At 33.3% G+C, this 18,241-nt stretch overlaps 1 protein-coding gene across 1 annotated transcript in view; it reads left to right on the top strand.

Moving 5' to 3' along the window:
* MPDZ (multiple PDZ domain crumbs cell polarity complex component) overlaps positions 1-18,241 on the top strand; it is a 165,833-nt gene that overhangs the window by 37,663 nt on the left and 109,929 nt on the right. The window contains exons 4-7 of the mRNA XM_037734472.1: positions 14,262-14,471; positions 15,144-15,283; positions 16,421-16,634; positions 17,365-17,493. Coding sequence (XP_037590400.1) covers positions 14,262-14,471; positions 15,144-15,283; positions 16,421-16,634; positions 17,365-17,493 — 693 coding nt within the window. The remainder of the gene's footprint in view (positions 1-14,261; positions 14,472-15,143; positions 15,284-16,420; positions 16,635-17,364; positions 17,494-18,241) is intronic.

Here is an 18,241-nt window from a genome sequence, read left to right on the forward strand (position 1 = left end):
TATTGGCTATGCATGTGTGTCTAAAACAGCGAATGGTGATAATTGTATGGTATTTTTGTGACAATGTTAAATGGTCTTTGGAAAAGAAGGAAAAAAATGTAAAATTTACTGGTTATAACCTAAATGAGTTTTTTAACCTCCAAATTTAAGAATAATAGGCCTTGTTTTACATTTGAGGCTACAGTTACCTTTCAAGAAGCCCTTATGCCCTATAGACTTGGCTTCATTTAACTAGTTCATCAGTTCTATGAGGTAGATTTTGTTCTTATTTTATCCAGTGAGGAAATTAGGGGTTAGCTTATATAACTTAATCTGACCCACGCAATTATTCATTGATAGACTTAGGAGAATTTGAAGTCAGTCTGACCCTGAAGCCAGTCTTTTTTTTTTTGTTGTTGTTGTTATTATAAATTACACTGTTTCTGAACCCCTAGTTCTCTATGTTAACAAACAAATAGATGGAAAAACAGTTAATAACATCCCTAAAGAGAAATGTACTTAAACTAAACGTCATCTAAACTCAAATTCATTAAGATAAAATATGCCATGTCCTGTGAATTCTTCCCCAAAATTTTAATCATGGAGTCTTTTGCACATAAACTGGTACTTTGATTCTGGTTATATTTATAATTTTGCTAGATTTTAAAGGTAAAGTGAATGATCTGGTTAAAGATAATCATGGAATGGAGAGAGAATGTGGCAAAATATCATCAGTCTTCATGTGTCCATTCCTATATAATTATACATCTCTGTAAGGCTTTATTTTATTTTTATTTTCCTCTAAGCAGATTGTGAACAGTGAGTCAGTTTTGTCTCCTGGAAATGTGGGACTGATAGGAAAAACACTGCAAAAATTCTAACACGTTGTTTGTTTAAATTTTCAGTTTCTAAATTACTTATTTGTCTTGGCATTTCAAATAGATTAATTTACTTAATTTTGATACCTTCCCCACTTTGATGTAGAAAATTTCAGCATACCTTGATAAGAATATTATTTTTGCTCAAGCTACACTTCTTAAATTTTTTCTTTTGGAAATTTAAGAAAACACAGAATTGTTGAGATTTAAATAAAGAAAAGACATTCTGTAAATATGCATAAACACACATGCCTAGACTGTGGTATATGCTGCATTCCACTTGCCATTTGTTCTTAACAAGCATAAAAAGGAGCTTTAGAATTAATTGTATTTCAGGTTTGCTTGACATCCATTTACTACTTTTGGCATAAAATCCGTGCCATATTCATCTTTAAATACCTTGTACCTTATATGATACTTTACTTAAGCTCGAAAACTGATTGCTTAATAAATGAATGCAGAAGTATTCTTAAACGTTCAAGACCATTGTTCATTATTTATCTTTCCTTGCCAGGCAACTAATTTTTAAAATAAATAAATTGACCAAATAACTGAAGTTATTTTGGAGATGCTACCTTTTCTCTTAGCAAGACATTGAAAAGGTAGATCACTTATCATTATCATAGCATAAAGTCATACTCTGTGCCTGGAACTGTTCTAGTTCTATTATAGTTAATCGTTTTATCATTACAACAGTACTATAAAGTAAGTAATATGATTTTCCTCATTTTATAGATAGGGAAATGGAGGCACAGAGAGGTTAAGTTGTAGAGCCAGGCAGGCTGGACTCCAGAGCGAAGGTCTTCATCATAGAACTCAATTTTTTTTTTTTTTTAATTTTCTTCTTAAATAGAATAGTGAGTATAGTTTAAGGATTTCCTTGTGATTTCAGGGATTCTTATGATTATCTGATCTAAGATTGTGGCAACGTGGTCTGGTAGTAGTTGGAGACAAACCTGATCCAGATTTATATTCTGGTACTGATATTTATTAGTAGGTGATATTAAGTAAGAGTTTATTCTCTCTCTCTTTCTATATATATATATATATATCTCCTGTGAAACATTTTGGTCTTCTGATGAGTTTACAGTCATAAATTATTATTAAGGATTGCAAAAAGCTTTTGTTTATATGGTTTTATCTATCAATATATGCCATGTTAGAAATCAAAATTCAGAAATGTTTTAAATATTTATTTAAAAATCACAGTAGTAAAACCATTATATGTTTAAAAATTAATGAGCAGAGTGGCATTATTTTATATTTTTGCACATATCTTTAATGTGTGGCTTAATAGAAGAGTACTAGATTTTCATCTGCTTCTGCATTTAATCTGTTTGGATTTGCTGTTTTAGTTGATGTTTGTGAAGAAAATCTGGCCTCACAGATATGTAAACTGGGAAAGGGAGGGGTATAGCTTTTTCAGATGATTGTGGTATCCTTCTTTGGTAATGCATCAACATTTTTGGTGGTTTCTTAAAGGTTAGTTGCACCGTCTGTTGAAGCACCATCATTGTCTGGGGTAAATACCCAACGTTCATCATCTTGCACCAAGAAAATTAAGGGCACGGACACATATGGGTGGGTTAAGGAATGGAAAATTTAATACGCAGGAGAAAGGAAAGAGGAGAACAGTTTCTTGCCAGAGAGAGGCATCTGAAAGCAGGGGTAAGGAGGCAGAGTGCAGCAGATTTTATAGGCAGGCTTGAGGAGGGGGCATGTGATTTATGTAGGGCTCACAGATTGGTTTGACCACGTGTGAGGTTTACACAGTTCGAGGGGAAGGCTGGTCATCCCACCCTAATCATATTATGCAAGTGGACTTTCCATTTGACCTTCGTCATCTTGTCTGCTCCTTACTGTACAAGTGGCTGGTAAAAAGAGAAGATAGAGCTGCCATTTTGAACATGCCTAGTCTTAGGTAGTGTATTCCTATGGGGACAACTGCTAGCATACACCTGTGCAAGCTTCCAGCTTGTTTATGTCTGCAGCTTGGTTTCACAGGGTGCTCTTTGTTAGAAAAGAAAATGATTTTGGTGCTGTTTTTCTGGGAAACCTTACCGAGGACTTCTGTACCCTCACTATCTGCCTAAGTAATTTCTTCTTAACTCCTATATCACTGTGAAATCTGAAACCAAATCAGTAAGCACTTCACTCTCTACTATGGTAAAATCTATTTGTCTGTGTTGATCTTTGAATTTTTTTTTAACTAAAGCCTAATTTATATTACATTGGTCATTTGGAAAATTTGAAAAATGGAAAAATCACATTTCACATTTCATTATATAATACCAAAAAGTTATATTTCTGATATCAGTTGCAGTCTTATCAATAAATTCAAGTTATAGAAAGGTGTCGGGGTCAAGATGGCAAATACAGATGTTCCAAAATTCTAATTTTCACTTGAAAGCTCAAATTTTATTATGGACAGCAAGTACTGTCTGTTGTTTTTCTTGAAGTGACAGGCTTACTTTGTTTAGCTTTGAGAAAATGTCTTTTCTGTACTCAAGTTTACATAATCATAGTTTGATTTTCAGTAATTTTTTTTTTTCAAATGTGATACTTGTGAAAAAAAAGTGGGTAGGCTAGTTCAGCTTGCAATGAAATTAGTGCTTTTCTGTGAGACAACCACTGAATTTATTATGCAGCTGAAACACTTTATACTTACCTTTTTTTTTTTTTTTGTGACAGTGTCTTGCTGTGTCACATAGACTGGGCTGGAGAGCAGTGGCACACTCATGGCACTGCACCCTTGACCTTGGGCTCTGGTGACCCTCCCACCTCAGCCTTCTGAGTAGCTGAGATCACAGGTGTGTGTCACTAGCCAGGCTAATTTTTTTTTTTCCTTTTTTTTTTTTCTGTAGTGATGAGCTTTTGCCACGCTGCTCAAGCTGGTCTTGAACTCCTGGGCTCAAGTGATCTACCCGCCTCAGCCTCCCAAAATGTTGGGATTATAAGCATGAACCACCACCCCTGGCCTACTTACCATTTTGAAACATGGAATATGAAAAAGACATGTACTTGAGGGTCAAGATTTAATAAAATTAACATGTTTTACTGTATCAAGAATTTGTGATTTAAAGGGTGGGGAAATAGAATATTGCTCTTCATGAGAGGCTCTGAAAGGAATTTGTAGTCTTTTTTTTTTTTTTTTTTTTTTTCCAGCTTACCTTGGACACCTCTACCCACCCAATAACAATAATGAAAAATAAAGATACTATCAAAAAAGATCAAACAAGTTACAAAAAAAAACTTCATTATTTTTGAAATTAGGATCTCAGTGGAAACTCAGGGGATAGGTAAAACATCCTGGTATGTCTTACTTCATTGTAGGAGCTAACTTTTTTAAAAAGAAGGTAAGCAATTTTTTTATAACAATAATGCAAATAATTTAAAACAAAACTATGTTTTAACTTCAAGTTATTTTCCAGTCTTTTTACAAGTATTATACACAAATGTTGTATGAAATTTGGAGGAAGTGGGAGTCAATTTTTTTTTTTTTAACTTAAGCATATTCCCAAAGGTTTTAGTGTCACTTAGGCCTTCTTAAAGAAGAAGAAAACTAGTTTATAAAATATACTTGGAGCCCAGCATTTAGTGCAGTATGTCCTGTGGGTTGATTTTAATAAATATCTCTATATCTTTTCGAGAATGAATAAGATCTTTGCAGCTTTGAATAAAAACTAAAACATAAAATAATCTGTTAACTCCTTATTCATCCATTTAAGTTGACAGCATTGTATAAAGCCTATAGTTTTGTATTTGATTTTGACATTTAACAGGTTATAACAATCAGTGTTACATCCAGGTACACCTTCCTAAATATAAGAAGGAAAAAGTCAGAGTCTTACGTACTCTTTATTTCCTTAAGTTTTAAGTGCTCTTTTCCTTCTGTCTTGAGTTTTATAGCTCACAGTTTTAACTTTTTTAGCACAAGGGAATTTTAAGACAAACGTGCATTTATACCTATATAGGGGCAGGTGCAGAACATTTACGTTTTGATTACTTAAAAATGACTGCATCAGTATTCTTAGGTTAAGGACTTATTTTCTAAATTGAATACCCTATCTTTTAAAATTATCAGCAAATGATAGTGAAAGGCTACTTGAAATATATCTGCAAATTATACTTTGTGTTCTCAACCACTGTCTGTTTTGCTATTCAAGAATTCATGGCTGTGAACAGAAAGGTATCTTATCTCAGTAGCTGAGTGAACTAAGCCTAGCAGAGTAATTTTATACGATATTTAACTCATTAGTGATTATGGAAAGCATTTTGTCACTTTAATTACTACCCCTATCACCTAGTGATGTTTAAGACATTTTAGATGCTCAGTAAATACTTGAATGAATGAAAGGAAGGTCTCATAGAAAATGTAAAATTGTGTTTGTTCTATTTGAAAATATTGTTTTCCCTTCTTATAACTTATTGCTCCGTTTTGTGTCTCATTTAGTTCAGGAGCTAGGAGCTACTTTATGTCCAAAATAGTTTTGTCACATTAAGCTAATCCCCTTTGAACATGCAGTTCAATTTCTTTAATTAGCTTTAAAAATAAGGATCATTAAATCAGAGTGCCACCATCAATTACTGTGCTAGGGTTTGCCTGTTCAATAATGCATCAGAGCTGTGCTTTAATCAGTATTTCACTGAAAGATTTATGGAAGAGGAGGCCTCGCTGGGTTCCAAACTTGAAATGGAGTCCTATTATGTATAAAAAAAATTTTCTTGTGATTGTTATCATTTTAGGTGATGTTTTTTATTGAATGATCTCAGCATCCTATCTTTGTATTTTATAGTTGAGATCAGTTCCAAAGAGTGTTTTACAGCATTTTTGGTAAATTCACAAGAAAATAAGCACATTTTTTTCTCTGTAAGAAAAAAATGCAAGGTACATGATTTAAAAAAAAGGAGGCATTTCTAAGAGATGTGTCTGTTATGGCAAATTCCCTGAAAAATGCCTTATTTCTTGCCTCTCATTACAATAAGGTGTACCAAATAAACAACAACAACAACAAAAAACATGGGAAATTGAACTAGCAATGTATGTCTGTAAGTTTTTAAACAATTTACCAAAACTAGGGTTGCAAATGCAGTGGTCATTTTTACTTAGTAACCTAATTTAAAGTAGCATATATTTTAGCTTTTAGATGATATAGTATCTATCAAATGTGTATAAGCATTTTGGTCATTTTATTCTTCCTGCTGTACTTTGTATTGAGAGTAAGTCAGAATAACAGAATCATAAAATAGATTTTGATAATCTACCAAAAAATGCTTTATGAAATAAAGTTTGATCCTAAGCAGTCATTTTTGTAGATTGTTACACAAATTCTTTTGGAAAGATTGATGGTAGATCAACTTTTAGCTTTGTTGAATTTCTTCATTGCATCATTTTTGTGTTTTGTTGATTTTTGTGCTATTGTATGTTATTTTCTTCCTTTTCTGAGTTTGGTTTTCTGTTTTATTTTCGCTTTTTGATTCGAATGCTCAGCTCATTGATATTTCATCTTCCTTTTCCCCCCTAATATATCTAAGTTTATATATTTCTAACCATTTATTTAGTTGCATATCCAACAATTCTGGATATAGTATGCAGTATATGCACTGTGTTGTATCTTTATTGTCATTCAGTTCAAGATTTGTTTTAAATTCCTCTCTCCCTCTTTCGCTTCCCTCTTTCCCCCTTCCCCTGTCCTCCTCCCTTCTCCTCCTTTCCTCCCCTCCTCTCCCCTCCCCCACTCTCACTCTGTCACTCAGACTAGAGTGTAATGGCATCAGCTTGGCTCAGTGCAGCCTCAACCTTGTTGGGCTCAAGTGATCCTCCCACCTTAACACCCCAAGTAGCTGGGACTACAGGCTTGGACCACCATGCCTGGCTAATTTTTTTTTTTTTTTTTTTTGGTAGAGATGAGGTCTCAGTTTGTTACCCAAACTGTCATCAAATTCCTGGGCTTAAGCAGTCTTCTTGCCTTGACCTCCCAAAGTGCTAGGATTACAGGTGTGAGTCACCATGCCTAGACTTAATTTTTCATTGTCACTTCTTTGACTCATGGCTTACTTAGAAATGCATTGCTTAATTGACCACATTTTTTAGTTTAGTTATCTTTCTTTTGTTGATTTCCAACTGAATTCCACTGTAATGAGAGAATATCATCTGTATGATATCAGTTCCATGAGATTTATTGAGACTGCTTAAATAGAACTATAGTTTATCTAGATAAATATTTCTTACGTTCTTGAAAAAAGCATGTATTCAGCAGTTGTTGAGTACAATATGTAAATGTCAGTTAGGTCCACATTATCTAGAATGTTGTTCGGACCTTCTATATCCTCATTGATTTATTCTATCAGTTACTGAGAGAGGTGTATTATAATCTCTAGTAATTATTTTGGATTTGTCTGTTTCACATTTGGCATTCTGAATTATTTTGCCCTACATGTTTTGAGATCATATTTTTATTATTACTAAGTTTGTTTGATATTTCCACTGAATTGATTCTTTATAAATTATTTCTCTTTATGTCTAGTAATGCCTCTTGCCTTAAAGTCCACTTGTCTGATATTAGTGTGGCTGTACCATGTTTCTTTTGATTATTGTATGCATGGTATATCTTTTTTCCGTCTCTTTACTTGCATTTTTTCCTTAATTTGCATCTTTGGTAAACAGCATATGTTTGGTTTTGTTTGTAATCTAGCCTGACAATCTAAACTAAGAGACTAAAATTTAACCTGTTCATATTTAATGTAATCATTGATAAATTCCTGTTTAAGCCTATCATCTTTTTGTCTTTTATATTAATTTTTGTCTTTTTTATTTTTGTCTTTTTTGTAACAAATACTTTTATTTCATTTTCTCTTTCTGTTAACTGTTTATACTTTATTATTATTTTAGTGGTTACCCTGAAGATTATAGCATGTATCCTTGACGTATTTGAGTCAATGTTTAAATAAATTTTTATTTTGAAATACTTACAGACTCAAAGGAATTTTAAAATATAGAGAGGTCCTGTACATATCACCAACTTTCTTGCCAAGGGTTATATCTCAATAATTACAATAAAATATCAAAACCAAGAAACTGACATTGGGTACAATATGTGTAAATTTTTTCAATTTGTGTCATTTTTGTTTTTACTTACATAGATTTACCTAGCTATCCCCACAATTAAGATCAGATCTATTTTATCACCACAGAGATCTCCCTTATTCTACTCTTTTATAGTCATACTTAACCCCTTTCCCACATTTATAGCCCCTGGCAACCTTTAATTCATTTTTCATTTCTATGATTTTGTCATTTCAAGAATGTTACAAAAATAAAATCATAATGTATGTGACCTTTAGAGATTGGCTTGTTTTCATGCAGCATAATGCTCTTGATATTTTGAAGTTGTGTATATTAATATTTTTCTTTTTCTTTTTATTCTTCAGTAGTATTTTATGATATTGGATGTACCTATTGAGGGATATTTTGTTTTCAGGTTTTTACTATTTATATAAGCTTCTGTGAGCAATTGTGTATGGATTTTGCGTGGACCTAGGTTTTTATTTCTCTACAACAAATACCCAGGAGTGCAGTTGCTAGATTTTATGGTAATTGCATGTCTAGTTGTTTTTAGAAACTGCCAAACTATTTTTCAGTGGGGTGTACCATTTTACATTTCCACCAGCAATGTATGAGCAATCCAGCTTCTCTATATCCTCACCATTCTGATAGGTGTGTAGTGATATCTCTTTGTGATTTTAGTTTGCAATTTCTTTAATGGCTAATGACATTAAACTTCTTTTATGTATTTATTTGCCAGCCATATTTTCTCTTTGATGAAATATCTGTTTTTTGCTCATATTCTAATTGGGGTTTTTTAACTGTTGAATTTTGAATTTTCTTTAAATATTCTAGATATGAGTCATATGTCAGATATATGTATTCTTGACTTACTTGATTCTACTTTAATTAGTACTTTTACCTATTTCCAAAAAATGCAAGGAACTTAAAACACTTCCACTTTGTTTACTGTACTCTTACTTTTTGTGTAATTGTACGTTCTTTAATTACACATACATTTAAAGGTCCATAAGTTTAGATTATTAATTGTTTTAAGGAATTCCTACTGCTTTACATTTTTAAGCCCCTTTTTGTGCTCTAATATTTTCTGCTTACGGATATTCTATCTAATTTTTTTTCTGCCCATGATTTTACTTTGGTATTTCTTTTGCACAAATCTAAGGCAACTGTGTGTGGGGTATGTTTGTAGTTGTGTGTGCGTATCTGTGGTGTGTGGTGTGAAAAATCTAGATTGTCAAGTATTTTTATCTTTTTGTTTTTTAATCTTCTTGTTAACATCTGGCTTTCATTGTTTTTCTTGAGAAGTCAGCTGTTGGTTTTATTCTTCTTTGAAGATCAGTTGCCTTTTTCTCTAGTGGCTTTTAAGATTTTCTTTCTGGCGTTTAGCTGTTTTGCTATGATATACCATAATGCTAGTCAGCCTCTAAGATGGACAATATTTTCTTCCCTCTGACATTCATGCTCCTGTATAGTCCCTTCTTCTTTGGTGTGGGTCGGATGTACTGCTTTGCTTTGCATCAATAGAGTATGGCAGAAGTGTTGGTTTCTTTTTGATACCTGTAAAGTGTGTGTGTGTATGTTTTTAAATATCTTCTATATACAGTTTTAATTGTTCTCAGTGGAAAGGTTACTCTGATACAGTTATTCACACAGAGTGACCTTAATTGTATGTAGAACTAAAGATAAATTATGTTTTCTTGGATGCTGTTCTAGAAGCAGCTCTCCTAGAACACCTGCAAATGAGGTATTTGCTAAGAAGATACTGTCCATTTCTTCTGGAAGGCATATTGAGTGATACCTGGGGCACTAAACACTTGTCTATTCAGACATTCTCTAGTTTGTGTCCTTTGGTAGCTTTTACCAGTTAAATGTGCATTTGTCAAAAAGTCATTTTTAAAGCTGTTTGTGCCAATTGTATTTATTTTATAATTGCATGACTTTAATATATAATATAAAAATTTATGACATGAATATTTTTATATGAAAATATATTTAAATTATTTTGAAAAACTGTATAGGTGACTTGACAAAACACTTGGTGGTGAAATTGTTAGTTATGTTCGATCAAACTATAAAACATATTTATGCTAAAATATATTTATGATTATGAAATTTGTTACGGGCTGAGGATCCTGCACACCAAGATCTAATGGCGATGGTATGTTTGCATAGAAAAAAGTATTTGGACTTATGCTATGGTAAGCCAGATTGAATAAGTTACATGTATGAACAAATTCTATATACAAATGAACATACATGTGTTTTCAGTTAAAGCAAGGTACATATTTTTTCTTTGTTATGATTTCTGCTCTATCTGCCCTTTTTTAGTATGTGAACCAATACTGGTTCTGACTGTATCTTGTAAGAGGACTTTTCCTATACTTTTAAATACTGAGAAGGGGTTTTAGCTTGCCCTTTCACATAGAATTTGCAAACTTCTAAATAACTTTCATAATATTAAGTTTTGCTTTAGGAAATAGCACTAATTAAAATCCATAAATTAATGTATATTTATTTACTAAATATATAGAAACCCCTTTTAGACTGAAATGTTCAGCCAGAAGTTAAACAGAAAACAGATAATTATTTAGTGACTGTTGCTTATTTACTAGCAACTTCCATAAATTACAGATTGTTTATCTTATATAAAAATTGCCAGATATTTATATTTTCTTTTGCTTATTTTATATTCTACAAACCAAGGGTGGGAATCAAGATCTCTTCATTAAACATTTATAGCATGACTACTATGAACAGACCTATCAAGGCAAATTAGATGCATCCTGTTCCTCAAATAGATTATAGTTCAGAAAGCCATTTTGATAAACAATTATAGCATAATCAAAGGTGCCTTTCTGCTTTTTTTTTGAGTATAAATTTGCCAGTTTATAAACAAGACTTTTGTATGGTGGTATAATTAAATAGTAATTTTTAGATATGTGATCTCTCTAACCTTTGCTTTTACGTTTATGTAGACATCAAGATCAGGGATGAAGCAGTAGGTGTCACTGACCTTCCTCAAACCTTCGACACATTCGGAGATGACAATTGATATTAAATACTTTTATGCAGTTCTCATTTTGTAATATTTTATTTGTTCTGCTCCCACCAACTTTACTCTTAGAATGCCTTTATACCTAATCTTCCATAATATCAGAGCTTCTATTTTACCATGAATTTCTTATAGACAGACTCTCTATTCTCGGAATGTGATTTGTTAATTCTGGCTTACCACAGCATAAGTCCAAATATTTTTTCCTATGCTAACATACCATAGCCATTAGGTCTTGGTGTGTGGGATCCTCAGCCTGTCACAAATTTCATTATGCCATCTGTTTCAACCTGGGCTGTATATCTTCTGCTGGCAGACTTTATTGAAGCTGCCATAGCTCAGGATTAAAAAAAAAATCAGTCTTGGCATAAGAAGCTTGCTTTTGAAAAATAATAATTGATCATGCCTGCTATAGGTTTTAAAATAAACATTTAAAAGGATTCCCAAAAGTATTTTCTCAACACACGGATCTCTTTTTCATTTGTGATTGTAGATAGCCAATATAATGATTAAGTTATTGGTAACTTTGGTAACTTAATGAGTTTTCTGTTTCATTTTTAAGGACAGGTAACAAACTCTTATGTATAGATTTTGGTGACATATTGTAAAATATTTTGATAGCTTCTGTCAATGGATTTACCTAATGTCTGAAATTTACCTAATGTCTTATTTCAAAATATGATATCTCAATTGTTTTGTGTATAATACAAGGACTCTATGTTTTGTGTATAATACAAAGATGATAGGAACACCATGATGAAAAAAATCTAGGTCATGAACAACTTAGGTATGTGACTGTGTAACAATTTCATAATCTATAAAATTGAGATGATACTTGTAGGGTTGTTCAGGAGATTGGATCAGAGTTAGGTCCTTAAAAAATAGATAAATATTTTTTTCTGCCCTTGTATGTTGAACATCAACTTTGTATAAGGCATTCTTCTAGAGAATGAGGGCATAGTAAAAATAAAATAGTCAAATTTTTCTACTGGAGGGATTTTACATTCTGATCTGGCTCCACTGACTGGGATGAAAGCTTCATGACAGCAGGGTGTGGATCAGGTGGTAATGAGTGCCATGAATTAAAACAGGACAGGGTAAGTTCATGGAGTATAATGGTGCTATCTTGGATAGGAATGCCAAGAAAGAGTTTTCTGAGGTGAGACTGGGCACACCTGAATAAAATAAAGAAGCATGTGGATATTTGGAGAAGGATATAGCTGTCTGGTAGAGTGAACAGCTTGGCACTTTGAGGCACAGTGAGGCAGGGAGCACAACTGGAGCTTAGTGGGTAAGGGATAGACTGCTAGGAGATGAGGTCAGAGAGTGACCCAAAAGCATCATTGAAGTAAGCTTTCTGATATGTAATTATAGATAAAAAGTCATATTCCAGGCACCCGGCATAATTATGAAATTAGGATTGACTGCATTGCTTTATCTACTATTTAGATTTAACTTCAAACTCTTTGTAATAGGCACATACAAATAATTATAGAATCATTTCCCAAAGCGGGATGATCTTTTCCATTGTTGTTATGTGTGTCATTGTACTTAGAGTTAGCCAGACAGCATGGTTTGAGGGCACAGTCCTCCAGACTGCTAGTGCTGCTCCACACATCTGATACCTACTGCAGTGAGTTAGGGTCCAGCTACAAAGTTAAAGGTATAGGGATACACAAAACCACCCTCACTTCTGACATCAGCTGCAAGTTTGCAAGGCTCCCCTAGCCACCTTGAGGTTTCATAATTCACTAGAAGGTCTTAGAGAATTCTGTGAAATCTGTTATACTCATGGTTATGATCTATTGTAGGGAAAGGATGCAGTTAAGGGTCAACCAAACAAAGAGATGCGTAGTGCAGATTATGGGAGGATTCCAAGCTGGAAGCTTCCATTTTCCTGGGAAGGTATAACTTTGCCAGAATTGATGTGGGACAATAATGTAGAGTGTACAGACATGTGTCATTAGGTGATTGCATCCTTGTACAAACATCATAGGGTATACTTACACAAACCTAAGTGGTATAGCCTACCATACAACTAGACTATTTGGTATTGCTTCTAGGCTACCAACCTGTATAGCATGCTATATGGAGTACTGTATGTAGTTGTAGCACAATGGTAATTATCTGTGTATCTAAATATAGAAAAGGTACAGTAAAAATATGGTTAAAAGATAAAAAATGGTGCACCTGTATAGGACACACTTACCATGAATGGACCCTGCAGGACTGGAAGTTATTGTAGGTGAATCAGTGAATGAGTGGTGAGTGAATGTGAAGGCCTAGGACATTACCATACACTACCAGATAGCCAATAACTGTATGCTACTAGATAGCCAATATAGTGGTTAAGTTTTTGGTAACTTTGGTAACTTAATGAGTTTCCTGTTTTGTTTTTAAGGACAGATAACAAACTCTTATGTATAGAGTTTATACATAATAAATACTGTACGCTTAGGTTGTACTACATTTACAAAAACGTTTGTTTCTTCAATAATAAATTAACCTTACCTTATTGTAACATTTTTTGCTTTATAAAGTTTTAATTTTTTAAAACTTTTGACTCTCATAATAGCACTTAGGTTAAAGTGCAAACACATGTAGACGTGCGTTTGTGTTGCAAACCCAGGAATATTACCTGATTTTGGTGTTTGAATTATTTTATCTTACTTTAAGTTCTGGGATACATTTGCTAACGTGTAGATTTGTTACATAGGTATACACATGTCATGGTGATTTGTTGCACCCATCAACCTGTCATCTATATTAGGTATTTCTCCTAATGCTATCCCTCCCCTACAGAATTTTTTATTGGGGTGTTATTTCATAGGTGTGATTGATTGATTGTCCTGCCCACATGACTAAAATCTGACTCAAAGTTTGGGCTTATATCTGTGGCCCACCATGAAGAAGAAAGATACCCCATCACTCAGGAAATTCTGAGAGTTTAGAGGTTACTTCATGGGATCTGGGGACAAAAAAAAATTATGTGTGGATGTATATATTTATGTGTGTGTTTTAATGAGTACCCTGAAATTGAATCCTGGAAGTAGTTTTTTAATTTTCCCATCTAATAAATGGTGCTGCGTTGAACATTTAGTGCTGCACAAACGTCTTTATTATCCTAATGTTTATCCGTGAAATAAATTTCCTAAAATAGAATTGCTGGATCAAAGGATTTGGACATTTTGAAATTTCATATGTATGTATTTATACCCTTGGAATATTTTCTATGAAATAGTTTATGGAATGTCAAAATTCTTAATAATCTCTGTATTACTTTTAGGTAAATATTGCAACTTCAGCAACTTCGAATACTGAATATGCCCACATTCCTCATCTCAGCCCAGCTGTGATTCCTACTTTGCAAAATGAATCGTTTTTATTATCCCCAAACAATGGGAATCTGGAAACACTTACAGGATCTAGTATTCTACACATTAATGGGAAACCTGCTTCTGATGAATTTGATCAGCTTGTCAAAAATATGGCCCAGGTAAGAACATTTCTTTCTGTTAGTTATTGTAATACCTGCAGCAAGTTAACAATGTGATCAAGTTGTGGATAATTTGAAGAATATACTGATATTTATAACATCTGAAAAAATTGGAACAAAAATGAAGTCAATTTTGTGGGAGTTTAGATGGTTCAGAGTTTTTCAATTATAGTTTCATTATCACCATTTAAATTTGAGTATTATATGTTGTGTTATAGAAATTATTCTTCAGGATAAAGTGCTAACAATGATCTTGGAAAAATTTTTTTCAATTTCTTTTTTTTAAACAAAGAAATGAGTCTAATAAGATGACTGTTGTGCAGTCATTAGCTCTTAATTTAAGGTTTTTTTTGAGATATGTCTTGCTCTGTCATCCACACTAGAGTGCAGTGTTGTGATCCCAGCTCACTACCGCCCCAAACTCCTGGGCTCAAGGTCTCCTGCCTCAGCCTCCTGAGTATGTAGGATTATAGATGTGTGCCACCACACTCAGCTGAGTTTTATTTTATTTTTTATAGAGATGGAGTCACATCATGTTGCCCAGTCTAGTCTCTAACTCCTGGCTTCAAGTGATCTTCCCACCTTGGCCTCCCAAAGTGCTGGGATTACAGGCGTGAACCACCATGCATGGCCTGGCTTTTAATTTTATTTATTTCTTTGTTTTCTAAACAGGGTCGCCATGTGGAAGTTTTTGAGCTCCTCAAACCTCCATCCGGAGGCCTTGGGTTTAGTGTTGTGGGACTAAGAAGTGAAAACAGAGGAGAGCTGGGAATATTTGTACAAGAGATTCAAGAGGGCAGTGTTGCACATAGGTGAGATGGTCACAGGATCTTCTTTTTGATACCCCATTCTGAAGGTTTTGGTCATTATGTGGGAATTAGAAAAATAATAATGAATAGAAACAAACAAAAACTTGAACATAATCTGTTATTAACCAGTTTTTACAAGTCATTAACATTGTGATAAAAATAACAAGTCCTTTGAAGTGAGAGTAGCTTTTAAATATAGTCATAACTTAAGTTTTGTTAAGGAAAGAAAAATTTGAAGATAACATTGTTTTCATTTTTAATGAGCTCTTTTTGATTAGATTTTTAAAAATTACTATATTAGAAATGATTCATAATAAATTGAGGTGTATATTATTTATATACCCAAAGCAACAATTTAGTACAGTTGTCCCTCAGTATCCATGGGGAATTGGTTCCGTGACTCCTGCAGGCACTAACATCGGCAGATGCTCAAGTCCCTTATATAAAATGGTATAGTATTTGTACATAACCTGTGTACATCCTCCCATATCTTTCAAATCATCTTTATATAACTTATAATGCCTAACACAATGTAAAGCCTATGTAAATATTAATAGTCATTCTGTATTTAAAAAATTTGTATGGTTTTTTATTATTGTGTTGTTATTTTTTTCTGATATTTGATCCCCAGTTGGTTGAATTTATGGATGTGGAAACCATTGATATAGAGGGCCAACTCTCTATGTATATCCACTTTCATTTTTAGAAGATAGGAATATCAGATGTAATGTAGGTTGAATGGGTGGCTGAAATAAAGAATGCTTTTATATGGAAGGGGTTGAGTAGGAGTCGTAGTGGAATAATCTTACGAGAATTGATGATCTGCAGCCAAAGCGTATTATTTTAAAGTAGAACTGCATTAAAAAGATTAAAAAGTGTGAGAATTCATGGGGAGAAATGCCAGATATAGGTGATGGGCAGGAAGGCAGCAAATCACACTGCCATGTGTGTACCTATGCAACAATCTTGTTCTTCACATGTACCCCAAAACCTAAAATGCAATAAAAAAAAGAAAAAAGAAAACAAAAAGTGTGAGAATTAAAAACAGGATTAAAAATGACTTGAACATGTATGTCCAAGAAGCTGTCATTTCCTTGATAACTCTCAGATGTCGTTTATCCTCCTTTCCATTCTTGATAGAGATGGAAGATTGAAAGAAACTGATCAAATTCTTGCTATCAATGGACAGGCTCTTGATCAGACAATTACACATCAGCAGGCTATCAGCATCCTGCAGAAAGCCAAAGATACTGTCCAGCTAGTTATTGCCAGAGGCTCATTGCCTCAGCTTGTCAGTCCCATGGTTTCCCGTTCGCCATCTGCAGCCAGCACAATTTCAGCTCACTCTAATCCGGTGAGTACCTACAATTTTCAAAAGGAACAGAACATATTTTTCGAGTTCTTTTTGGTTATCTCCAAGTTTCTAATTTGTGTAGGTTCTTTGCATTTTTTGAGCTTTTGTGTAACTATTCTTTCATCTTTCCCTAGCCTGGAATATTTGCTCTTTAAGTATGGTAAAGCTTCTAGGTTCTAAAACAACCATTCCTTTTCTTGGTGTAGTTTTTTTCTTTGACAGCATTCCTTAAAAATAAAAAATGTAGTCTTTTAACAAAATTGACTTTATCTCTAGACAGGTACAATCTTGATTTTGCTTTAAAAATTATACAATTATATTGTTACAGTTAGCTGTCAGTGACTTTAAGAAGTCATCTAATTTGGAATTCTGCCTCAAGGCAGGATTATGCGAAGACATTCTTAACATGTGACCTTCCTTTTTCCTTGATCTTTTTCTTTTTTTTGAGAAATTCTACAAAAGATCTTGCAAATCAGTGTCTGTCTTTAACTGGTGAAATGAAATCATTATGGTGATACGTTGATAATTTCAAGAATGATTCTATCAATAGCATTACAGTCTGTTGAAAGGGAAATATACCAAATGAAAGGGACATTGTTAGGGCTCATTTTTATGTCTGAATTTAATTATTTAATATTAACCAAATAATAATCACAAAAATTTCTACTGTAATATAAAATGTTAGTGCTTTGTAAATTTCTACAAATTCATATATGAGCCGTGTTTGCAGGTTCACTGGCAACATGTGGAAACTATTGAATTGGTGAATGATGGATCTGGTTTGGGATTTGGCATCATAGGAGGAAAAGCAACTGGTGTGATAGTAAAAACCATTCTGCCTGGAGGAGTAGCTGATCAGGTAGGCTACACAGTAGATCTTTTATGCTAGTTTGTCAAATAATATGGCCACATCTTTTACATTTTTTGTTAGAAAAAACTATGGCCTTAGATAATGCCAAAGAAACTGAGTTAGAATCTTTTGTTTTATCGAGTGTCCCTGAAGTGTTGTCTTAGACCTGGGGGAGGAATACTTTAGAAAAGATATTAAGTTATAGTTTTAAACAATGGGCTTGAACACTTTTGAACCTCAGACTAAAGCTACAGTTATGGATTTGATAATTGTGGAGGTAGCTACTATTTGTTTTATAGTCGTAATTCATATTATAAACCTAGCCAGTTGTTTTATAGTCACAAGGTATTATGGGAAAATATACTTTATTATTCAGGGAAAAAAACAACATTCAACTTGTTCCTTTAGTGGTGGGTCGCTGGTATCATGTTTGTATATGAAGCACAGCCTATTTTTTATCACTTAAGTAGTTTATTGAGGCATTACCATTTATGACATGTGACATTGCAATCTATGTGATAAAAGATTTAACACATTTATTATGATTTATATTTTAATTTGATGAGGCTTTCTAGTTTAAGTAACTTTTGCCTTGATTATAACTTTTTAAGAAATGAAGTAGTTGTTTGTACATGTGTGTTTGAACTTAAGCTAGAAAGTCCAGTTCATCAAATATTTCCTGTATTCATAAATGAAATTCCTATTTAATGGCAACCTTGTCAGTAGGGGTATTAACAGTAATATAATAGCAAGCAAA

This window comes from Cebus imitator, unplaced genomic scaffold (genome assembly GCF_001604975.1).
Source record: "Cebus imitator isolate Cc_AM_T3 unplaced genomic scaffold, Cebus_imitator-1.0 Scaffold624, whole genome shotgun sequence".
Classification (NCBI taxonomy): Eukaryota; Metazoa; Chordata; class Mammalia; order Primates; family Cebidae; genus Cebus; species Cebus imitator.